General features: G+C 44.7%; 1 protein-coding gene across 2 annotated transcripts in view; it reads left to right on the top strand.

Moving 5' to 3' along the window:
* The first annotated feature begins 4365 nt into the window (after positions 1-4365).
* Positions 4366-25669, top strand: part of mogat2 (monoacylglycerol O-acyltransferase 2) — a 33365-nt gene continuing 12061 nt past the window's right edge. The window contains exons 1-3 of one of the 2 annotated variants that reach the window (XM_059963264.1): positions 4378-4478; positions 9300-9356; positions 14636-14750. In XM_059963264.1, the coding sequence (XP_059819247.1) occupies positions 4378-4478; positions 9300-9356; positions 14636-14750 (273 nt within the window). Of the gene's footprint in view, positions 4479-9299; positions 9357-14571; positions 14751-25669 lie in introns of both variants that reach the window. The other variant, XM_059963265.1, reaches the window with a different exon arrangement.

Genomic DNA, 25669 nt, shown 5'->3' with positions numbered 1-25669 from the left:
GAGAGAGGTGTGAACATCAGGGGAAAGCGATTGAAATTGGCACGACCCTCACCTCCGGTCCTGACACCCTGCCTCTCCAGTCTGTCTGGGTCGGCATTTCAATAGTCCAAACACTGGGTCGTTTAGTATTTAGTATTTAATGCCGCTGCCTAGAGGAATTTGTCTTGCTAAGTATCACTTTGTAACTTCATCGTTTCCTGTTGGGTTCGCCTTACGTTCAGATACTCCTGCATCCAGTGTCACTTATGTACATACGATCAGTCTATGTACATAAGCTTGTATACATATAGCCACACTCAATGGTTACTTATACATAGTGTTTTATAGGATTTCTTTTAGATTTATATCTATTGCATTTTTTAAATTGTGTATTCTACTGCATCAGATCAACATTAACAACCATTTTATTCTCCTTTACACTTCTGTACAAGATCGTAAGACCAGAAGATATAGGAGCAAAATTAGGCCATTTGACCCAGTGAGTCTGCCCTGCCATTTCTTCACGGCTGATCCATTTTCCCTCTCAGCCCCAATCTCCTGCCTTCTCCCCGTATCCCGTCATGCCCTAGCTAATCAAAAATCTATCAATCTCTGCCTTAAATATACCCAATGACTTGTCCTCCAGAGCCCCCGGAATTCCACAGGCTCACTACTCTCTGGCTAATGAAGTACCTCCTCATCTCTGTTCTAAATGGATGTCCCCCTATCCTGTGGCTGTGTCCTCTGATCTTAGCCTCCCCCAACATAGGAAATGTTCTCTCCACATCCACTCTATCAAGGCCTTCAGCATTTGATTTCAATTAGGTCACCCCTTATTCTTCCGAATTCCAATAATTACAGGCCTAGAGCCATCAAACATTCCTCATATAATGAGCATTTCAATCCCAGAAAACGTTTGCAAACCTCCTCCAAACCTTCTTCAATGTCAGTACGTCCCTTCTAAAATAAGGGATCCAAACCTGCTCACAATACTCCAAGTGAGCCCTCACCAGTGCTTTATAAAGTCTCAACATCACATCTTTGCTTTTGTATTCCAGTCCTATTGAAACGAATGCTAACATCACATTTGTCTTCTTCACCATTGACTCAACTGGCAAGTTAACCTTCAGGGAATCCTGCACAAGGACTCTCAAATCCCTTTTCATCTCAAGTTTTTTTAAAAAAATCTTTGCCAGTTAGAAAATAGTCTATTGTTTTATTTCTTCTACCGAAGTGCATGACCATACACTTCCTGATACTGTATTCCCTCTCCCATTTCTTTGCTCATTCTCCTAATCTGTTCAAGTCCTCCTGGAGCCTCCCTGCTTCCTTAGCACTACCTATCTTCATTCATCAGCAAACTTGGCCACAAAGCTATCATTTCTGCCATCCAAGTCATTGACATATAACATTAAAAAAATTGGTCCCGACGCAGACCCCTGGGGAACTCACTAGTCACCAGAAGCCAAAGAGAAAAAGTTCCTTTTATTCCCACTCTATGTGTCCTGTCAGTCAGCCACATCTTTATCCATGCTAGTATCTTTCCTGTAGTCCCCTCTTCCCCTCTGCTATCCGATTACTAAAAATAACAAATTTCACATCACATGCCAGTGATAATAAACCTGAGTCTGATTCTGATTCTGATGCAAATACCATGGGCTCTGAACTTATTAAGCAGCCTTATGTGTGGTCCTTCTGAAAATCCAAGTACACAACATCCACTGATTCTCCTTTGTCTATCTGGTTTGCTATTTCTTCAAAGAATTCCAAAAGATTTGTCTTGAGGAAATCTTGGTGAATACAGCTTATTTTATCATGTGCCTCCAAGTACCCTGAAACCACATCCTTGACAATCGATTCCAACATTTTCCCAACCACTGAAATTGGCCTCTTCCTCCTTCTTGAAGAGTGGAATAACATTTGCAATTTTCTAGTCCTCTGGAACCATGCTAGAACCTAATGATTCTTGATAGATCATTACTAATACTTCCACAAACTCTGTAGCTACCGCTTTCAAAACTTTAGCATGTAGGCCACCTGGTAGTTTTTATGATTATGAGTGAAATGGCCAGTTTTTCCTCAAGGTCGATACTAGAGGACATGCATTTAAAGCAAGAGGGGGAAGTTCAAAAGAGACATGTTGGGCAAGTTCTTTACACAGAGAGAGACAGGGTCTGGAATGTGTTGTTAGGGGTGATAGAGGAGGCAAATGCAATATTGTGTTATTGTCTTAAATAGTCAATAGTTAGATATGCAGAGAAAGGAGGGATATGGAAGGGATTTAGTTCAGGTGGGTAATACTGGTTTAATTAGTTTCATACAACATTAAGGGAGGCAATCGCAGCAGAAAAGCTGTCAAAGCTTGCGACAGGATCATAGCTGAAAAACGGCAGATGGGATTTAGTGCAGACAAATGCGAGGTGTTTGGTAGGACCAGTACAAGTAGGTCTTACACAGGGTACTGAGGAGTGTGGTAGAACAAAGGGATCTGTGAATACAAGCCCATAATTCTTTGAAAATGGTGTCACAGGTAGATAGATATGTAAAGAAAGTTTTTGGCACATTGACCTTCCTAATTCAAAATGTTGAGTGCAGGAGTTGGAATGTTAGGTGGAAGCTGTATAGGATGTTGGTGTGGCCTAATTTGGATTATATTGTCCAGTTCTGGTCAACTACCTACAGGAAAGGTATCAGTAAGATTGAAAGTTTACTGAGAGGATTTACAAGGATGTTGCCAGGGCATGAGGATCTGAGGTACAGGGAAAGATTGAATAGGTTAAGACTTTATTCCCTGGAATGTAGAAGAATGAGGAGAGTTGTACAAAATTATGAGAGGTATAGATAGAGTGAATGCAAGCAGTCTTTTTCCTCTGCGGTTGGGTGAAACTAGAACAAGGGGTCATAAATTAAAGGTGAATGGTGGAAAAAACGAATGAGATCCTGAGGGGGATCTTCTTGACCAGAGAAAATGGTGGGAGTGTGGAATGAGTAGCAGCAGAAATGGTGGATGTGAGATCAATTTCAACATTTAAAAGAAGTCTGGATAGGTACATGGAATGGGAGGGGTATGGTCCAGGTACAGGTCAATGTGGCGAGGCAGTATAATAGTTCAGCACAGACTAGATAGGCCAAAGGGGCTGTTTCTGTGCTGTAGTACTCCATGACTCTATGATTGTATGAACTTGACAATTCAGGTAGCATCCTGACTTGGGGTCCGAGTCCATAGGACACTCAAAGCAGCTGTGCAGGTTGACTCTGTGGTTAAGGAGGCATACGGTGCACTGGCCTTCATCAACCGTGGGATTGAGTTTAAGAGCTGGAAGATAATGTTACAGCTATATAGGACCCAGGTCTGACCCCACTTGGAGTACTGTGCTCAGTTCTGGTCACCTCACTACAGGAAGGATGTGGAAGCCATAGAAAAGGAGCAGAGGAGATTTACAAGGACGTTGCCTGGATTGGGGAGCATGCCCCATGAGAATAGGTTGAGTGAACTCGGCCTTTTCTCCTTGGAGTGACGGAGAATGAGAGGTGACCTGATAGAGGTGTATAAGATGATGAGAGGCATTGATCATGTGGATAATCAGAGACTTTTTCCTAGGGCTGAAATGGCTAACATGAGAGGGCATAGTTTTAAGGTGCTGGGAAGTAGGTACAGAGGAGATTTCAGGGGTAAGTTTTATACTCAGAGAGTGGTGAGTGTGTGGAATGGGCTGCCGGTGACGGTGGTGGAGGTGGATATGATAGGATCTTTTAAGAGATTCCTGGACAGGTATATGGAGCTTAGCAAAATAGAGGGCTATGGGTAACCCTAGGTAATTTCTAATATAAGTACATGTTTGGCACAGCTTTGTGGGTCGAAGGGCCTGTATTGTGCTGTAGATTTCCTATGTTCTATGGAGGGAAACAAACAGCTGATATTCAGACAGAGACTGTTCCTCAGGCCTGAAATGTCCACCATTCATTTCCTTCCATAGACCCTGCTCGACCTGTTTAGTTCTTGTGTGTGTCGTCATTTCAGGCCAAGACCCTTGACTGGGACTGTAAAGGAGGTGGGGGACAGATGCCAGAATAAGATGTTGGGGGGTGGGAGGGGAGTGGGAGAGGAGGTCAAGCTGGCAGGTGGTAGGAGAAACCAGGTGAGTAGGGGAGGGGGGAATAAAAGGGGAATGATGTGAGAAGCTGGAGCTGATCAGAGGACAAGTTTAAGACCGACGTTACAACACCTCTTCTCCCCTCCTGCTGAATAATAAGTAAACAATCTGAGCCAGGGCTGGGATTTTGCAATGTTTGCATTATGTAAGGTGTGAGGTGTATAGGAAGACTTTGTACCCAGTCTGAGTGAAATGTACAGAGTCCCGCTCCAGGGCACTCCACCAACTACTGAACGGGAGCAAGATGTGCATTGATTTTGCCCCTTTAAGGATCCCCTTACGCCGTCGCTTACAGACGCTTGTAGTCCTGCAGTGGGTGTTTTCATTCCTTTGTCTGGGTAAGCTGCTCTGGCTTTTTAATACATCTTCAGACTAGCTTGAAGTTAACCCTTGGCACAACCTTTTCAGCAAACTCCTAAATTGCCAATTTCTTTTCAGAGTCAGAATCAGGTTTAATATCATGGACATATGTCGTGAAATTTGTTGTTTTGCAGCAGTAGTACAGTGCAATACATAAAATACATTGCAATATAAATTACAATAAGAAAAAATGTGTAGTACATATAATTAAATAAATGGTGCAAAAAGAAAATAAAAAAAGAAAGAAAATAGAGAGGAATTGTCCATGGGTTCATTCCCATTCAGAAATTTGATGGTGGAGGGGAAGAAGCTGTTCCTAAAATACTGAGTGTGTGCCTTCTCCTCCTTAATGGCGGCAATGAGAAGGGGGCATACGTCAGTGATATTGACCCTAATTCCAAATCAAAGACAAACTCTGGGATTGATGACAAAGTGGTTGATGTGTCTCTGGCCTTTGAGCTTGCAAATAAACCTAGCCCAGTACAGTCATTGTTGTGGTCTGTGGGACGTTGTGGAAATGCTATGTCACTTGCAGGCTGCTCCAGCACATGCTCAGTTCTAAACACAAGAGACTCTGCCGATGCTGGAAATCCAGAGAAACACACACGAAAATGCTGGAGGAACTGAGAACTAATGAGAGGCTGGTGTTACGTACCCCGTAACTGGGTCACTTACCAGCAAAGATAGAGAGGTCCGTTGAAGTCTGATGGTACTATTTTTAACAATATTTATTGATAAAAATACACAAAAATAATATCAATGCAAACACACAGATAAGATACGTCGTCAATACTAAATCTAAAAGCGAGGGTATAATAATAATCAATAAGAAATAGCTCTGTCGTTGTCTAGGGGTTAATGTATTGTCCGATGGAAATATAAAAGTCACTCAGTTCAGTCAAGCTGCAGCTTTTTGGTTGGAGAGAAAGACGGAGGTTTAACTTGCCCATTCCTTTTATGATGTCAATCCTTCGAGAGTCGTTGGGGGACTGATATCCCCTTTGTGGTTAGCTAAAGCCGTGCTTCCGTGGTAAAGGCCCACCGATTCTGAGGCAAATGGAAAAGGACGCACGTGGGCTTTTCCACCGGCTTTCGCTATTACGCTGTTACAGGAGTTCTAGCATTTCTTCTGGAGCGTCTGAAGGGGCTGTTCCCCAGACCCTCTTTTATCCTGACTCACAGGGTCTCAGATGTCAATCAGGTTGGGATGATGCAATCCCTCCACCAACCCCCCCCCCCCCCGGTTCATTGCCTGGGGGCTTCGATGCATCGTACAGGATTCAATACACAATTCCGTCTCCAAGAGACAATAGCCGTTATCAATGGTTCCGCCTTTCGGAGGCCAGGACACATTCCAAACTCTTTGTGGATTCTGCATGTCTTTCTCTCATTTCCTGGGTCTCCTGGACTGACTTAATAGTGATCTTGCGATTCTCAAAAAGGAGGGGGCCACGGATGTAACACTCGACAAACTTGGGTTGCTTTCTCTGGAGTGGCAGAGGGTGTGGGGAGACCTGATGGAGGCTTATAGGATTATGAGAGCAATTGATAGGGTAGACAGGCAGTATCTCTTTCCCGGTAGGGTAGAAATGGCTGATAGCAGAGGACATGCATTTAAAGTGAGAGGGGGTAATTTTAAAGAAGGTGTGAGGAGCAAGGTTTTTTACACAGAGTAGGAGGTGCCTGGGGTGGTGGTAGAGGCAGATACATTAGGGGCTTTTAAGAGGTGTTTAGATAGGCACATGAATGTAAGAAAAATGGAAGGATGTGGACATTGTGTAGCAGAAAGGATTAGTTTAGATAATAACCATTTGATTACTAATTGAATTGGATCTGTTCCCATGCTGCACTGTTTTATGTTCTACAGTTGGGGTGCCATGGCAGCGTAACGGTTAGCACAACACTATTACAGCTCTGGGCTTCAGAGTTCAGCGTTCATTTCCGGTGCCCTCTGCAAGAAAGCTTATATGTTCTTCCGACATAGATTTCCTCAGGAGCTCCAGTTTCCTCCCACAATTCAGTTAGAAACCAGTTAGAAGGTTAACTGGTCATTGTAAATTGTCTTGTGATTAGACTAGGGGTTAAATTGGTGGGTTGCTGGGAGACGTGGCTTGTTGGGCTGAAATAAAATAAACTCACCAGGTCAGGCAGCATCTATGGAGGGGAATAATGAGTCAATATCTCAGGCCAAGACCCTTGATCGGGACTGGAGGTTGCGTTGGTTGTTAACGCAAACAACGCCTGTCACTGTGTTTTCTAGTACATGTGATAAATAAATCTGAAACTGCAATCACACCTCATCACAAATGTACTTTAACCGCCTTCTCGCAATTAACTGAGATCCCAATTAAACAGCTGGTCTTTCATTTTCAAATACTCTATTATCAACAATATAACTTCATTCTTTTACAACTTCATACAATGTCAAGATTGTTAAATGCCATTTCCAGTACACAAGTGTGCTGCTCTCCTCAGCCTGGTCAGAAAGTTGAGATGTTGGTGTGCTTTCCTGATTGTGCAGGATGTGTTCTTGGACCGTGAGATTGTGCAAGGTGTGCACTCCCAGGACTTAACTGCTCACACCTTGCACACCTTCCACTGCTGGTGCTGCTGGTGCAAAGTGGGGTGTGAGCGGTGCAAGTTCTCCTGAAGTCAATAACCATCTCCTTTGCTTGGTAGCAGGCCTCAAGCTTCAGGCCTCAGGCCTCAACCTCTCTCTGTAGGCCATCTCGTCGATGTTGATGATGACCTCCACCATTGTCAAAACAATAACATTATGATCACATATGATAATAATATATTAACATCTAATAATAGCATGCATCCAGTAATCCAGCACATTTGTGACCTTGATAGTGTTACACTAGCAGTACTCCCCACAGTAGTACAGTATTAGGGAATGGCATGAACAGAGACTCAGATTTAGATTCAAATTCGGATTTATTTATCCCTATATAGGTGAGATCCAAGGATGTGCCCGCAAGTGCATCTAGTGCTCTTCTACACTGGTGAGACCCAAAGTAAATTGGGTCAGCTCCACTCCAGCAGCCAGAAGCAGAATTCCTGGTGGCCAACCACTTTAATTTCTCTCCCCATTCCCGTTCTGACATGCCGTTCCATGGCCTCCTCTTATCTCTTCTCCTCACCTGGATTCTGGTGTCTTTCCCCTTCCTTTCCACTCCTGAAGAGGGGTCTTACTATTGCGGAGAACGGGTGAACCCAAACACAGGACACTGACACGGAGGTAGGGTAATCTAAAGAGTGTTTATTAACGATTACAGGGAAAGCCGGAGAAATCGGGTTAAGCGGAAGAAAGCTGAGGAGTGAGCGAGGCTTGACCGGGGATCGAATCCAGGTTGCTGCAGTGAGAGCGCGGCATTTAACCACTGAGCCAACAGAGACTGTAGGCGGGCAGCGGAACAAGGCAGAGCAGGGGTGTAGAGCAGGGTGCAAGCGTGGCTTGATGAGAACAGCAGGCGGGAGGACAAAAGGGAAGACAGGCAGTATGCAATACTCCTATTAACACAGAGTACACACAAGCAAACAGCGCGGAAACAGAACTTAGAATACACAATTCTAAGCGGCCTAGAACGTGAACAACCACACTGGCTGAAGCAACGATCTGGCAATCAGTGGATGCAAAGCCGGGGTTTTTATGCTGCAGGCTTAGATGAGAATCAGGAGCCACAATCAAGGAGCCCAGGAGAACATGGGAAAAGGGAATTAAGAGAATATGAGGAATTAATGGTCAGGACTCTTAGCCTGAAACATCAGCAGTTTACTTATTTCTAAAGAAGCTGCCTGAGCAGCTGAGTTCTTCAAGCATTTTGTGTGTGTTGCTCCAAATTTCCAGCATCTGCAGGATCTCTTGCATCCCAACTCCTGTACTCAGTGCCTTTATGAAAGCCAAGGTGCCAAAAGCTCCCTTTATGACCCCATCCATCTGTGATGCCACTTTCAAGGAATTATGGATCTTATTCCCAGATTCCTTTGTTCTAAAGTACTTGTCGTCTCTCTCTCATTCACTTTGTAAGTCCTACCCTGACTTGCCCTCCCAAAGTGCATACTTAAATTAAACTGCATCTGCTATTCTTCGGTCCATTATCCCAACTGGTCCAGATCCCACTGCAAGTTTTGCTCGCCTTGCTCACTGTCCACTACACCCCCAAGCTTGGTGTCATCACAAATTTGCTGAGCCAGTTCTCCACATTGTTGATATGTCGTAGATAGCAATCAAACAAGGACCCAGCACCAATCCCCGCTGCACTCCACTAGTCACAGGCCTGCAGTCAGAGAGGCAAACGGTGGGTGAGACTAGAATTAAAAGTCATGGTTCAAGGTTCAAAAATGAAATGTTTAAGGGAAACTTGAGACTGAACATCTTCCCTTGGAGGTTGATGAGGGTATAGAATGAGCTGCCAGCAAAGATGATGGATGCGCGGTCAATTTCAGCAATGCCAAGACAGAGTTCAAGAAGGTGATAGAATCATATAGTCATAGAGCAGTACAGTACAGAAACAGGCCCTTCAGCCCATCTAGTTGGTGCCAAACTGTTATTCTGCCTACTCCCATTGATCCCCCACTTAGACCATAGTCCTCCATACCTCTCCCATCCAAGTATATACCAAACTTCTCTTAAATGTTGCTGCTATCGTGAAGAAGATACAGGAGCCTCCGGACACACACCACCAGCTTCAGGAGCAGTTACTACCGCTCAGCCATCAGGCTCTTGAACCAACAGGGATAACTTCACTTCACTTGCCCCATCACTGAAATGTGCCCATAAACAGTGGACTCACTTTCAAGGACCCTTCATCTCATGTTCTCAATATTTATTGATAATTATTTATTTCTTTTTGTATCTGCATAGTTTATTGTCTCTTGCACTCTGGTTGAACACTCTAGTTGGGCAGTCTTTCATTGATTCTGTTTTAGTTATTATTCTATGGATTTATTGAGAGAACGAATTTCATGGTTGTATATGGTGACATATCCAGGCAGTAGTGTAGTGGCATCCACACTGGACTTTGAGTCGAGTGGTCCCGTGTTCGAATCCAGCCAGCTCCTTGCACACTTTCCATCCGTAGTGGATTGAGCGTCAAGTGAGCAACTCTGCCTCATAAAAAGACAGACAAGGTGCTGAAGAAATGGCAAGGTTTTGGCCCGATGTGCCACAAGGCCCAGAAAGGAACAACAATGATATGGTGACATATATGTATTTGATAATAAATTTACTTTGAACTAAATGCTGCATTTGAACCTGCATCCACCACTGACATAGAGAGCCAAGTGACATGATGTCAAGACAACTTTCCCATCAGTGTTAACACAACAATAGCTGGTCATCGACTTCAGGTGGGGGTGGGGGCGCGGTGTGGAGTACAAACTGCAGTCTGCTCTAATGGTACTGTGGTCAAAAACTTTGTAGGTGTAAATATCACCTATGATTCCTCATGGTCCAGCCACATGGAAACTAAGCCTCTACTGAGACACCAATGGCTCTACTTCCTCAGACGGCTAAGGAAATTTTGGCATGTCCCCGATGACCGTTGCCAATTTCCACAGAGGCACCAGACTATCTGGATCCAGAGCTTCATACAGCAACTAATCTGGTCACCAGGAAACACAGACTGTTTTTATTTATTGAGGTGTAGAATAGGCCCATCCAGCCCTTCGAGCTAGGCCACCCAGCAATCCCCTGGTTTAATCTTAGCCTAATCATGGAACAACTTACCTACCTGGGCAGTGGGTTGGAGATACGTCTCTTCCAAAGGAGGTGTAAAGTGCTCCTTCCCTCCGCTATCCTGAAGGTCACCCTTGTAGCCTTTCTTAGTCCTCTGCTCAGGGTCATGTGAAGCCATAGGGTCTGGGTGGATGATCGTATGAGCAGCCGGTGCAGATCACAAGTCCTGGTTATGCAACCGCCTACGCCAGGCAGACAATCTCTGAAGAGCATTGATAACGGCTGGGGTCACCCATCTTGTAAAGTCACTGCCCAGAAGAAGGCAATGGCAAACCACTTCTGTAGAAAAATTTGCCAAGAGCAACCATGGTCACGGAAAGACCATGATCACCCACGTCATTCAAGTCAGCACATAACGAACAAACAAATTAACCTACTAAACCGGTATGACTTTAAACTGTGGAAGGAAACTAGAGCACCCAGAGGGAACCCACACTGCCACAGGGAGAACATACAAACGTCTTACAGACAGTGGTGGGAAATGATCACGGGTCACTGATACCACAAAATGTTGTGCTAACCACTACGCTAACATGGACGGAGCTCAGCACACTTCAGAAACCAGCCTCCCCTCCGCGGACTGTCTACCCTTCTTGGTGAAGCTCTACGTTCTGTCTTCTGCTACCTAGTAACCTCGTCCCATGACAGATTTTGGAATAGGCTGTTCCTTTAGGGCTCTGGAGTATATTGCGAGCTAGGTCCTCAAAGCTGGGGGTGTTAGGTTGGGAGAGGGCACCAGCATCAATAGGGTAAGAAACGGGGAGAAACATCTTCACTCAGAGGGTGGCAAATGTCCGGCACAGACTGCAGTGGAGGCCAAGTCATTGGAGGGTATTTAGGAATGTAGATATATCGCTAAAGACGATTCTTTGGGGCCCTTAGCTCCCAGTGGAACATAGGCCATCGATGACCTCCTGTCTCCATTGTCCAAAGTCGATGGTATGGTTGGAGCTCGTCAATGTTTCTGTAGTCATTGTAACCACTGTACAGGGTCTATACAGCTCCACCAGATCCCTGTTGGCCAGCCTTACTCATTTCCAGCTCTCATAATGGGGACATATCTTTAAAGACAGAAGCCATTAAATGTTGGGAGAGCGTGAGGAATATGCTATTGAGATAGAGCATCAGCCATGAATGAGGTAGCAGGTTGGAAAGGGCCCAATGGTCTGCTCTTGCTCCTGTTTTAATCTATATTTCTGTGTTGGTGACCACTTATGTACTTATTGACACCGGAGGGCCAGGATGCACTTGCAAGCAGAGCCCAGCAGAGGCCGCAGCAAGCCCTTTCACATCCATTTATCTGTCTGTCGAACATCGAAACAGACAGTGAGATGCGTCGATTGCTTTAACACCAACTCAGTCTACAGATGTGCAGGGGGCAGCCTGCTAGTGTCACCGCCAACATAACATGTCTGAAATATTCAGCAGAACAAAAAACAACAAAACAATAACAACACAACACAGCAACGAATTTCATGGGCTCTGTTCTTCAAAGGTGTAATAATTTTAACTACTTTCAATTTTCTTTCTGAATTTGTGTTTTTTTAATTTTACAACTGATAGTTTTGGGGCATCTGATTAATTTTATTTAAAGATACAGGGCAGAATAAGCCCTTCTGTCCCATCGAGCCACACTGCCCCAGCAAACCTCAACCCCAATTTAACCCTAACCTAGTTGCGGGACAATTTACAATGACCAATTAACTTACCCTTTGGACTGTGGGAGGATATCGGATCTCCCAGAGAAAACGCAGGCATTCCACCGGGAGGATGTACAGACTCCTTACAGAGGATTCCAGGATCGAGCTCTGAACTCCAACACCCGAAGCTGCAATAATGTCACGCTCAATTCCATGTTACTGTGGTGCCCATTCAAACATACTTAACCAGTACGCCCTTTAACGATTTTAGCTAAGTTTGGTCAGAAGTCCAATTTAAGCTCGGGGAAATGCTCAGTTGCCAACTACAGACCATTGTGAATTGTGTATAATTTATGCTTAGAACTTAAAACATAGAACAGCACAGACCTTTCACCCCACGATGATGTGCCGACCTTATAAACTACTCTTTTAGTCTAGCTCTTCCCTCCCTCATATCCCTCCATTTTCTATCAAACTACCTAAGAGTTCATTATATGTCCCAATGTATCTGCCTCTACCACCTCACACCCAAACCTCTCTGTGTAAAAAAAACTTCTAACATCTCCCCCATACCTTCCTCCAATCAACTTAAAATTATGCCCCTCATGTTAACCATTTTCTGCCTGGGAAAAAGATGCTGGCTTTTCGCTTGATCTGTGTCTCTCATCATCTTGTACACCTCTATTAATTCATCTCTCATCCTCCTTCACTCCAAAGAGTAAAGCCCTAGCTTACTCAACTTATCCTCATAAGACATGCTCTCTAATCCAGGCAGCATCTTGGTAAATCTCCTCTGTGCCCTCTCTAAAGCTTCCTCATCCTTCCTATAATGAGGTGCCTAGAACTGAGCACAATACTCCAAGTGTGGCCTCACCAGCATTTTATAGCACTGCAACATTACCTCATAGCTCTTGAACTCAGTCCCCCGACTAATGAAAGCCAACACACCTTAGGCCTTCAAAACCACCCTATCAACTTGCGTGGCAACTTTGAGGGAGTTATGGACATGGATCCCAAGATCCCTCTGTTCCTCCACACTGCTAAGAGGAATTGATAGAGTGGACAGCCAGCGCCTCTTCCCCAGGGCACCACTGCTCAGTACAAGAGGACATGTCTTTAAGGTAAGGGGTGGGAAGTTCAAGGGGAATATTAGAGGAAGGTTTTTCACTCAGAGAGTGGTTGGTGCGTGGAATGCACTGCCTGAGTCAGAGGTGGAGGCAGATACACTAGTGAAATTTAAGAGACTACTAGACAGGTATATGGAGGAATTTAAGGTGGGGGGTTTTATGGGAGGCAGGGTTGAAGGGTTGGCACAACATTGTGGGCCGAAGGGCCTGTACTGTTCTATGTTCTAAGAATCTTGCCATTAACCCTGCATTCCACCTTCAAATTCGACCTTTACGTGATGCTATGTGCCTGTGACGGTGTTGCAAGTACAATAATATCTTTATTGTATCTGTGTGCGGTTTCACAATCTAATTGTTATGATCTTGTACCTGATTATCTACCTGCTCACACAGCTGGCATCAATCTTGGAACAAAGGCAAAAATATAGAAAATATAGGAGCAGAAGTAGGCCATTCAGCCCATCGAGTCTGCTCATGTACAGATGTACACGACATCTTATTACTTTTCCTCTCTTTTTGATATACTTAATTTAATTTTCCTTTTTCTTATATCCTTATTGTAATTTATAACTTCGCAATATTATGTATTGCAATGTACTGCTGCTGCAACACAATTCAGGACATATGCTGATTCTGATTCTGAAATTAGGCTTCACCAATGTCTTATACAACTTCACCATAACAACCCAACCCCTGAAGTCAATACTTTGATTCATGGTACCAACTGAAACATTGCGTGCATAAGTACAAGGAAGCGAGGGTATGGAGAGCTACGGTCCAGGTGTGGATCAATGGGACGAAGCAGAATAATAGTTTGGCATGAACTAGATGGGCTGATGGGCCTGTTTTATACTGAAGTGTTCTATTACTCTAGAGTTTGAGAAGTGGAAAGTTTAAAAGATGAGTGGAGTAAGCTGCTGGGACTCGAAGACTTGAGTTACAGGGAAAGGTTGAATAGGTTAGGACTTTATTCCCTGGAGCGTAGGAGAATGAGGGGAGATTTGATAGAGGTGTCCAATATCATGAGGGGTATACAGACAGACAGACAGACTTTATTGATCCCAAGGGAAATTGGGTTTTGTTACAGCCGCACCAACCAAGAAAGATGAAGAAATATAGCAATATAAAACCATAAATAATTAAATAATAATAAGTTAATCATGCCAAGTGGAAATAAGTCCAGGACCAGCTTATTGACTAGGCTGGATAGATATAGATAGGGTAAATGCAGGCGAGCTTTCTCCACTAAGGTTGGGTGAGATTAGAACTAGAGGTCATAGTTTAAGGGTGAAGAGTGAAATATTTAATGGGGTCCTGAGGGGGGATTTCTTCAATCAGAGCATGGTGTGAGCTGTCATTGAAAGTGGTGAATGTGGTTTCGAATTCAGCACTTAAGAGAAATTTGGATAGGAATATGGATGGGATGAGTATAGAAGGCTATGGTTTGGGTGTGGGTCGATAGGACTAAGCAGAATAATAGTCTGGCATTGACTAGATGGGCTGAAGGGCCTGTTTCTGTGCTACAGTACTCTATAGCTCTAATTCCGATTTCCTGTTTCCTTCTACAGCACAATGCTGCGCTGTGCTCTTTGTCACCCTCTTCTTTACTCGCTTCTGGTTTGTGTCCGTACTGTACGCCACGTGGTGGTTCTGGGACCGGAACACGCCTTACCAGGGAGGTCGTCGCTTCACTTACCTCCGCAGCCTGAGACTATGGGGCTACTTTCGTGACTACTTTCCTATTCATGTGAGTATGAATCTCAGAGTGGGAGAGCTGGCGGGCGGGGGCTGTGATTCGCAGGTTCGTACGTTCCTTCGTTAATGAGATCTGAAGAGGAATTTGGATAGGTACATGGATGAGAGGGGTATGGTCTAGGGGCAAGTCAATGGGTTGAGGAAGGATAAAAACTCATCGCGGCCCAAATGGGGAAGGGCTGGTTTTGTGCTGCAGTGCTATAGGACTCAATGGGACACAGCAAGATATCAACAAGATTGAAAGAATGCAGAGAAAATTTACAAGGATGCGACCAGGAATTGAGTACCTGAGTTATGGGGAAAGGCTGAATAGGTGAGAAATTTATTCCCTAGAGCATAGAATGAGAAGAGTTTTGATAGAGGTATCCCTTTAGAGGGCCGGCTGGTGGCATAGTGGCATCAACACCAGACCTCAAGGCAGATGGTCCTGAGTTCAAACCCAGCTGGGTCAGACTTTCAGAGCAGACTCGATGGGCCAAATGGCCTACTTCTGCCCCTATATATTATTACCTTATGGTTCCCAACCTGAGCAGCAGCAGTATCTGCTTCAGAAGGCCTAGTAATCTACTTCCATATCTTGCCATGAATCCCTTATGCTCCATGAGGTCACGGAAAGTCGGACTCGACTAAACGACTGAGAAACAAATACTTTTGGAGTGTGCCGGTGGCTTTTAGAGTGGCTCTCACTCATCAGCGTCAGGCTTGGGTGAGGTAAAATATCCTGCAAGTTACTCTCTCACTGTCCTTATTTGTTCATTCCTCACCTGTTAGGGCATAGTTGTTCAGTAAGAATGGCTCCAGTGCAGTGTTTTGCACCTCCAGTCTCCCGGATAAACACATCTGCACCAGGTGCACTGAGCTTCGACCACTGAGAGAATGTGTTAAGGAACTGGAGCTACAGCTCATTGACCTTTGGGGATACGGGAGAATGAGGTGTTAGATAGGAGGTAGTCACCGTTAGATTGCAGGAGACAGTCAATTGGGTGACAGTCAGAAGAAGGAAGGGAAATGCACAGGCAGCGCAGAGTACACCTGTGGCCATTGAGGGGTCGACCTACCGGAGGAGCCACAGTGACTGGGTCTCTGGCACTGTGTCTGGTGCTGTGGCTCAGAAGAGCAGGGAGGCGAAGGGGAGACTCCTCAGTCAGATGAATGGAGGTGAGATTCAGTGGGTACAATAAAGATATCCTGATGGTATGCTGCCTCCCTGGTGATGTCTTGGATCGGGTCCATGGCATTCTCAAGGGTGAGGCTGAGCTGCCAGAAGCCATGGTGCATATCGGGACTGATGACGGCGGTTGACGAGGTGAGGAGGACCTGAGGAGAGATTTTGGGGAGCTAGGAAGAAAGCTGAGAAACAGGACCTCCAGGGTAGTAATCTCTGGATTGCTGTCTGTGCCACGTGCCTGTGAGGGTAAGAATAGAATGATTTGACAGGTGAATGTGTGGCTGAGGACCTGGTACAGGAGGCAGAGGTTCAGATTGATGGAGCATTGGGATCTCTTCTGGGGAAGTTATGACCTGCACAAAAGCAATGGGTTACACCTGACCCGAGGGTTCCAATATCCTTGCAGGCAGGTTGGCTTGAGTTGTTCGGGCGGGATTCAACTAATTTGACGGGGATGGGAACTGAAGCGATAGTGCTGAAGATGGTTGGTTTACAAACAGAGGCAATGTGTAGTGAGACTCCCAGCAAGGAGAGGCTGATGATCAGGCAAAATTGCAGTCAACAGGATGAGTTGCAACGTAAAAGGTGGACAGAATCAAAAAGGGTGAATACGGGTCTGAAGGTGATATATTTGAATGTGAACAGTATACGGAATAAAGTAGATGAACTTGCAGCATAGTTGCAGATTGGCATATATGATGTTGTAGCCATCACTGAATCATGGCTGAAAGGAGATTATTGCTAGGAGCTTAACGTCGAAGGATACATATTGTATTGAAAGGACTGGCAGGAAGGCAGAAGGGACAGTGTTGCTCTGTTTGTGAAAAATGACAAAAATCATTAGAAAGAGGGGACGAAGGGTCAGAAGGTGTTGAATCGTGGATAGAGCTAAGGAACTACAAGGGTAAAAAGACCCTGATGGGAGTTATATACAGACCCCCAAACAGCAGTAAGGATGTGGTCAACAAATTACACAGGGAGGTAGAAAATGCATGCCAAAATGGCAATGTAAAAATAGTCATGGGGGATTTCAGTATGCAGGTAGATTGGGTAAGTCAGGTTGTTGCTGAATTCCAAGAGGGGGCATTTTCTCGGTTTGGATTTTTAGAGCAGCTCGTAGTTGAGCCCAGTAGGGGATCAAATATTCTGGATTGGGTGTTGTGCAATGAACCAGAATTGATTAGAGAGCTTAAGGTAGAAGAGCCCTCAGGGGAAAGTGATCTAATTCACCCTGAAATTTGAGAGGGAGAAGCTAAATTTAGATGTATCAGCATTACAGTGGAGTAAAGGGAATTACAGAGGCACGAGAGGGGAGTTGGCCAGAATTGATTGGAAAAGAACACTGGCAAGGATGATGGCAGAACAGCAATGGCTGGAATTTCTGGAAGCAATTTGGAAGGCAGAGGATAGATACTTCCCAAAGAGGAAGAAGTATTCAAAAGGCAGCATGACACAACTGTGGCTAACAAGAGAAGTCAAAGCCAGCATAAAAACCAAAGAGAGAGCATGTAATAGAGCAAAGATTATTGGGAAGTTAGAGGAATGGGAAGCTTTCAAGTACCAACAGAAGGCAACTAAAAAAGTCTCTAAGAAGGTAAAGATGGAATACAAAAGTAAGCTAGCCAACAGTACTAAAGGGGATACCAAGAGTTTCTTCAGATACATAAAGTGTAAAAGAGAGGTGAGGGTAGATATTGGAACACTGGAAAGTGATGCTGGAGAGACAGCAATGGAGGACAAGGAAATAGCGAAGAAACTGAAAACGTATTTTGGAAACACGAGGAAATCTGCAGATGCTGGGAATTCAAGCAACGCACACAAAATGCTGGTGGAACGCAGCAGGACAGGCAGCATCTATAGGGAGAAGCACTGTTGACGTTTCGAGCCGAGACCCTTCATCAGGACTAACTGAAAGAAAAGATAGTGAGAGATTTGAAAGTGGGACAGGGAGGGGGAAATGCGAAATGATAGGAGAAGACAGGAGGGGGTGGGGTGAAGGTAAGGGCTGGAAAGGTGATTGGCAAAAGGGATACACAGCTGGAGAAGGGAAAGGATCATGGGACGGGAGGCCTAGAGAGAAAGAAAGTGGGAGGGGAGCACTAGAGGGAGATGGAGAGCAGGCAAGGAGTGATTGTGAGAGGGACAGAGAGAGAAAAAAAAGAGAAGAGAGAAAGAGAGAGATAAATAGATAGATAGATAGATAGATAGATAGATAGATAGATAGATAGATAGATAGATAGATAGATAGATAGATAGATAGATAGATAGATAAGGGATGGGGTAAGAAGGGGAGGAGAGGCATTAATGGAAGTTAGAGAAGTCAATGTTCATACCATCAGGTTGGAGGCTAACCAGCCAGTATATAAGGTGTTGTTCCTCCAACCTGAGTGTGGATTCATCTTGACATTAGAGGAGGCCATGGATGGACATATCAGAATGGGAATGGGATGTGGCATTAAAATGTGTGGCCACTGGGAGATCCTGCTTTCTACGGCAGACTGAGCGTAGGTGTTCAGCGAAACGGTCTTCCAGTCTGCGTCGGGTCTCACCGATATATAAAAGGCCACACCGGGAGCACCCGACGCAGCATACCATACCAGCTGACTCACAGGTGAAGTGTCTCCTCACCTGGAAGGACTGTCTGGGGCCCTGAATGGTGGTGAGGGAGGAAGTGTAAGGGCTTACAAGGATAAGTGCCGGGAGAGAGATTGGTGGGAAGGGATGGAGGGGACGAATGGACAAGGGAGTAGTGTAGGGAGCAATCCCTGCGGAAAGCAGAAAGGGGGGGAGGGAAAGATGTGTTTGGTAGTGGGATCCCATTGGAAGTGGTGGAAGTTACGGAGAATTATATGTTGGACCTGAAGGCTGGTGGGGTGGTAGGTGAGGACAAGGGGAACCCTATCCCGAATGGGGTGGCGGGAGAGCAGATGTGCGTGAAATGGGAGAGATGTGTTTGAGAGCAGAGTTGATGGTGGAGGGAGGGAAGCCCCTTTCTTTAAAAAAGGATGACATCTTTGTCCTGGAATGAATTTTGGATCACTCTTCATTGCGGTATGGTGGAAGTTCCAGGTGTCAGGAGTCATGAAGTGTATGAAGCTACAATAACTAGAGAGAAGATTCTTGGGAAATTGAAAGGTCTGAAAGTAGATAAGCCACCTGGACCAAATAGTGTACACCCCAGGGCTCTGAAAGAGGTAGCTGAAGAGATTGAGGAGACATTGGTATTGATCTTCCAAGAATCACTAGATTCTGGAATGATTCTGGAAGACTGGAAAGTTGCTACACTCTTTAAGAAGGAAGAGGGGCATAGGAAAGGAAATTATAGGCTAGTTAATCTGACCTCAGTTGTTCGGAAGATGTTGAAGTTGATTATTAAAGATATGGTTTGGAGGCACATGATAAAATAGGCTGTTCCCTCAAGGGAAAATCTTACCAGACAAATCTGTTGGAATTCTTTAAAGAAATAACAAGCAGGATAGACAAAGGAGAATCAGTTGATGTTGTATACTTGGATTTTCAGAAGGCCTTTGACACGATGCCACACATGAGGCTGCTTAACAAATTACGAGCCCATGGCATTACAGGAATGATTCTAGCATGGACAAAGCAGTGGCTGATTCATAGGAGGCAAATAGTGGGAATAATGGGAGCCTTTTCTGGTTGTCTGTTGGTGACTTGCGGTGCTTCACAGGGATCTGTGTTGGGACCAATTGTTTTTCCATTTGTGTCAATGATTTGGATGATGGAATTGATGGCTTCATTGAAAAGTTTGCAGACAATACAAAGATAGGCGGAAGGGCAGGTAGTTTTGGGGAAGTAGAGAGGCTACACAGAGACTTACAAATAAGAGAAAATTTGCAGATGCTGGAGATCCAAGCAACACAGGAAAAATGCTGGAGGAACTCAGCAGGCTAGGCAGCATTGTGTGAAAAAAGTGCAGCTGGTGCTTCAGGCCAAGATCCTTCTTCAGGACAGGAGAAAAAAGATGAGATCAGAACAAAAAGTGGGTGGAGGGCAGGAAAAAAACACAAGGTAGTAGGTGATAGGTGAAACCGTGAGAAGGTGAGGGGTGAAGTGAAGCTGGGAAATTGATTGGTGAAAGAGATAAAGGGCTGGAGATTGGGGAATCTGATAGGAGGGAACAGAAGACCATAGAAGAAAGGAAAGGGGGAAGGAGCACCAGACGGAGGCAATGGGCAGGTAAGGAGATGTGAGAGCAGAAAATGGGAATGGGGAATGGTGAATGAGGGAGGGGGCATTACCAGAAGTTCAAGAAATCGCTGGTAAGCCATCAGGTTGGAGGCTACCCAGATGGAATATACGAGGGGTGATTGATAAGTTTGTGGCCTAAGGTAGAAAGAGTCAATTTTAGAAAACCTAGCATATTTATTTTTCAGCATAGTCCCCTCCCACATTTACACACTTAGTCCAGCGGTTGTGGAGCATACGGATCTTGGACCTCCAGAAAGTGTCCACAGCAGGGGTGATTGATAGGTTCGTGGCCTAAGGTAGAAGGAGATGAGTTATACAGCTCTCGTTACATGCACGTGCAGTTCAACTCTTCAAGTGATTATGCAGAAAGTCTGAAGTTAATAACTCATCGGGGTGATTGATAAGTTTGTGTCCTAAGGTAGAATGAGATGAATTATTAACTTCAAACTTTTTGCATAATCACTCGAAGAGCTGTGCCTGCTGAGTTCCTCCGGCATCTTGTATGTGTTATAGAAGGACTGAGACAGATTAGGAGAATGGGCAAAGAAGTGGCAGTTGGAGTACAGTGTTGGGAAGTGTATGGTCATGCACTTTGGTTGAAGTAATGAAAGGGCAGACTATTTTCTAAATGAGGAGAAAATACAAAAAACTGGGGCACAAAGGGACTTGGGAGTCCATGTACAGGATCCCCTGAAGTTTAATTTGCAAGTTGAGTCTGTGGTGAGGAAGGCAAATGCAATGTCAGCGTTCAATTCAAGAGGAGAAGAATATTAAAGCAAAGATGTAATGTTGAGAATGTAAAAAGCACTGGTGAGGTCTCACTTACAGTATTATGAGTAGTTTTGGGCCCTTTATCTCAGAATGGATGAGCTGAAACTAAAGAGAGTTCAAAGGAGCTTCAAGAAAATGATTCCAGGATTGAACGGCTTGTCATACGAAGACCATTTGATGGCTCTGGGCCTGTATTCACTGGAATTCAGAAGAATGAGGGGTAATCTCGAGGCCTGTGAGGCCTTGACAGAGTGGATGTGCAGAGGATGAGACAGTCTAAGACCTAAGGATACAGACTCAGAATAGAGGGACATCCTTTTAGAACAGAGAGATACATGGAAACATAAATTGGGAACAGATGTTCTCAGGGAAGTGTACGGCAGAAATGTGGCAAATGTTCAGGGGATATTTGCATGGAGTTCTGCATACGTACGTTCCAATGAGACAGGGGAAGGATGGTAGGGTACAGGAACCGTGATGTACAAAGGCTGTTGTAAATCTAGTCAAGAAGAAAAGAAAAACTTATGAATGTTTCAAAAAATTAGGTAATGACAGAGATCTAGAAGATTATAAGACTAGCAGGAAGGAGCTTAAGAATGAAATTAGGAGAGCCAGAAGGGGCCATGAGAAGGCCTTGGCGAGCAGGATTAAGGAAAACCCCAAGGCATTCCATAAGTATGTGAAGAGCCAGAGGATAAGATATGACAGAATAGGACCTATCACATGTTCCAGTGGCAAAATGTGTATGGAACCGGAGGAGACAGCAGAGATACTTAATTAATACTTTGCTTCAGTATTCACTACAGTATCTTGGCGATTGTAGCGATGACTTGATGAAGGAAGAGCAGTAGACGTAGTGTGTATGGATTTCAGCAAGACATTTGATAAGGTACCCCATGCAAGGCTTATTGAGAAAGTAAGGAGGCATGGGATCCAAGGGGACATTGCTTTGTGGACCTACAATTGGCTTGCTCACAGATCGCAGAGAGTGGTTGTAGACAGGTCATATTCTGCATGGAGGTCAGTGACCAGTGAAGTCCCTCAGGGATCTGTTCTGGAACACCTTCTCTTTGTGATTTTTATAAATGACCTGGATGAGGAAGTGGAGGGCTGGGTTAGTAAGTTTGCTGATGACACAAAGGTTGGGAGTGTTGTGGATAGTGTGGAGGACTGTCAGAGGTTCCAGCGGGACATTGATAGGATGCAAAACTGGGCTGAGAAGTGGCAGATGGAGTTCAATCCAGATAAGTGTGAGGTGGTTCATTTTGGTAGGTCAAATATGATGGCAGAATATAGCATTAATGGTAACACTCTTGGCAGTATGGAGGATCAGAGGGATCTTGAGGTCAGAGTCCATAGGACACTCAAAGCTGCTGCGCAGGTTGACTGTGTGGTTAAGAAAGCATACGGTGCACTGGCCTTCATCAATTGTGGGACTGAGTTGAGGAGACGAAAGCTAATGATGCAGCTATATAGGACCTTGGTCAGACCCCACTTGGAGTACTGTGCTCAGTTCTGTTCACCTCACTACAGGAAGGATGTGGAAACTATAGAAAGGGTGCAGAGGAGATTTACAAGGACGTTGCCTGGATTGGGGAGCATGCCCCATGAGAATAGATTGAGTGAACTCGGCCTTTTCTCCTTGGAGCGACGGAGGATGAGAGGTGACCTGATAGAGGTGTATAAGATGATGAGAGGCATTGATCATGTGGATAGTCAGAGGCTTTATCCCAGGGCTGAAATGGCTAACATGACAGGACACAGTTTTAAGGTGCTTGGAAGTAGGTACAGAGGAGATGTCAGGGGTAAGTTTTTTTCTGCAGAGAATGGTGAGCGCATGGAATAAGTTGCTGGTGACTGTGATGGAGGTGGATGCGATGAGGTCTTTTAAAAGACCCTTGGATAGGTACATGGAGCTTAGAAAAATAGAGGGCTATGTGTAACCCTAGGTAATTTCTCAGGCAAATACATGTTCGGCACAGCATTGTGGGGCTAAAGGGTCTGTATTGTGCTGTACGTTTTCCATGTTTCTACTCGATGGAGGTATATAAAATTATGAGGGTATAGACAGCATAAATGCAAGCAGGCTTTTTCCACTGAGATTGGAAGGGACTACAACTAGATGTCATGGGTTAACGGTGAAAGATGAAAATTTTAAAGGGAATTTGAGGGGGAACTTCTTCACTCAGAGGGTGGTGAGCATTTGGAACAAGCTGTCAGATAAATTGGCGGATGCGGGTTCGATTTCAACACTTAAGCGAAATTTGGATAAGTACATGGATGGGAGGGGTATGGAGAGCGATGGTCCAGGTGTAGATCGATCGGACTAGGCACTTTCAGCACAAACTAGATGGTCCAAAGAGATGGTTTCTATGCTGCAGTGTTCTATGACTCTAATAAAGAAATATAAAGACTGATAAATGCCCAATGCCCTAAAGAAAACAAATTGTGTCAATAAAAAAGAATAATAATACTGAGAAGAGGACAAAGGTTTAATATCAGAGGTGAGAAATTTAGATTGAAATTCAGATTTATTTATCACATGTGCAAGTGCAAAAGAAAATAATAAAAATACTGAAGACAAGAGGGCATTCACTTAAGACCTCCACAAGAGTGTGGAGATTGCGGAATCAGTTCAGAGTTGTGGTGAATGAAGTTATCCGCTTTGGTTCAGGAGCCTGATGGTAATGTTTGCTGTCATTGTCCCGGTGTGCTCCTTAACTTTGGGAAACGGGATCTCTGCTCTCAGTTTGTGTTTGTCCAAAGGTTGCGATGAACTGATGAACTGTTTGGCAGAAGTCTCACCCTGCGGCTGCCCAGGGTCAAGGTTCGAAAACAAAGTTAGACAACAAACGAAGCACAACAACACCCTCAGGCCACCGGATGCAGCCACTTACAAACCGAGGGGAGTGGTGTGCTGTGTGCTGCAATAAAATGTTCATGCCGTTCCCCATACCAGGAATAACTACCAGAAACGACAGTCTTGATTATTGAGATACACTGCAGAACAGGCCCGTCCGACCCACTGAGCAGCCCGGCCCAGCAGCCCCTGTCCTAACCCCAGCCTAATCACAGGACAACTTATAGTGATCAATCACTCTACTAACCGACATGTCTTTGGATTGTGGGAAGAAACTGTAGCACTCGGAAAAAAGCCCACTTCCATGTTTATAATTTACTTATTTACTTCGAGATGCTGCACGGTATAGGCCCTTCCAGCACCAATCAGCTTCCCACCGATTTAACCCTAGCCTAATCACGGGACACTCTAACTTACTAACCGGACACAAAATGCTGGAAGAACTCAGAAAGTCAGGTAGCACCCATGAGAATGAACAAACAGGTGACGCTTTTGGCCAAGACCCTCCATCAGGACTGGAGAAGGGTCGCGGCCTGAAGCGTCAACTGTTTGGTCATTTCTACGGGTCCCACCTGACCTGCTGTGACCCTCCAGCTTTCTGTGTGTGTTGCTTTGGATTTCAAGCATCTGCAGAATTTCTTGCATTTATAACATACCAACCGGTATGCCTTTGGATTGTGGGAGGAGAGCGGAGCACCTGGAAGACCCACACACTCCACGGGGAGGATGTACAGAGTCCTTACAGGGGATGTCGGAATTGAACTCCAAACCCTGATGCCCTGAGCTGCAACAGCGTCGCAACAAACGCTACTCCACCGTAGCACCCAATAGTCACTGTTGAAGAAATTCAAATTAATTCTGAGATGAGTGCAGCAAAGATTTTCTAGATGCAAGGTTATGAATTACAAGGAGAGGCTGCATACACTAGGACTGCAAACCCTGGAATTTAGGAGATTGAGGGGTGACCTGATAAAGGTGTACAAGATCATGAAGGGCATGGAGAAGGTTAAAACACTTTGTGCGTAGACTGGGTTGCTAGAAACAAATTTAAGATCACAGGTGAGAGATTTCAAAGTTCAAAGTAAATTTATTATCAAAATATATACCGTATATGTCACCATATACAACTCTGAGATTCATTTTCTTGTGGGCAGACTCAATAAATCTATAGAATAATAGACACAACAGAATCAATGAAAGACTGCACCAACTAGGGCATTCAACCAGAGTGCAGAAGACAACAAACTGTGCAAGTACAAAATGAGGAAAAAATAATAGACAAATAAATAACATATAAATATTGAGAACATGAGGAGCCAAGTTCCCAAGTTTATCAACAAATTCATGTCTTCTGGCTTTGGAGCCAACCAAAAGTATTTCAGTACAGTATTTTGGAATAGAGAGATCCCTTTAGAACAGAGAGGAGGAGAAATATCTTTAGCCAAAGGGAGGTGAATCTGAGGAATAAGGGAGGCCAAGTTATTGGATATGTTTAAAGCGGAGGTTGATAGGTTCTTGATTAGTCGGGGGTCAAAGCTTGCTGAGAACGGGGTTGAGAGGGTTAATAAATCAGCCATGATGGAATGGTGGAGCAGATTCTATGGGCTGAATGGCCTCATTCTGCTCCAACATCTATGATCTTCAAACGCCGGGGCATCTCAGCAGGTCAGGCAGCATCAATGGAGAGGAATAAAGAGTCAATGTTTCAGGCCAAGACCCTTCATCAGGACTGCAAAGGGAATGAGAAGAAGCCAGAATAATAAAGTGGGGATAGGAGGGAGGACAAGCTGGCAAAGTGACAAAGTGATCCCCCAATCTATGTAGGGCCTCAATCCCTGTATCTGCCCAACCCTCTTCTAAATGTTATTGTATTTGCTTTAACCACTTCCTCTGACAGCTC

The sequence above is a fragment of the Hypanus sabinus genome, chromosome 3, assembly GCF_030144855.1.
Source record: "Hypanus sabinus isolate sHypSab1 chromosome 3, sHypSab1.hap1, whole genome shotgun sequence".
Classification (NCBI taxonomy): Eukaryota; Metazoa; Chordata; class Chondrichthyes; order Myliobatiformes; family Dasyatidae; genus Hypanus; species Hypanus sabinus.
Note: the sequence above shows the minus strand (reverse complement) of the source record. Positions and strands in the feature narration are given on the sequence as shown.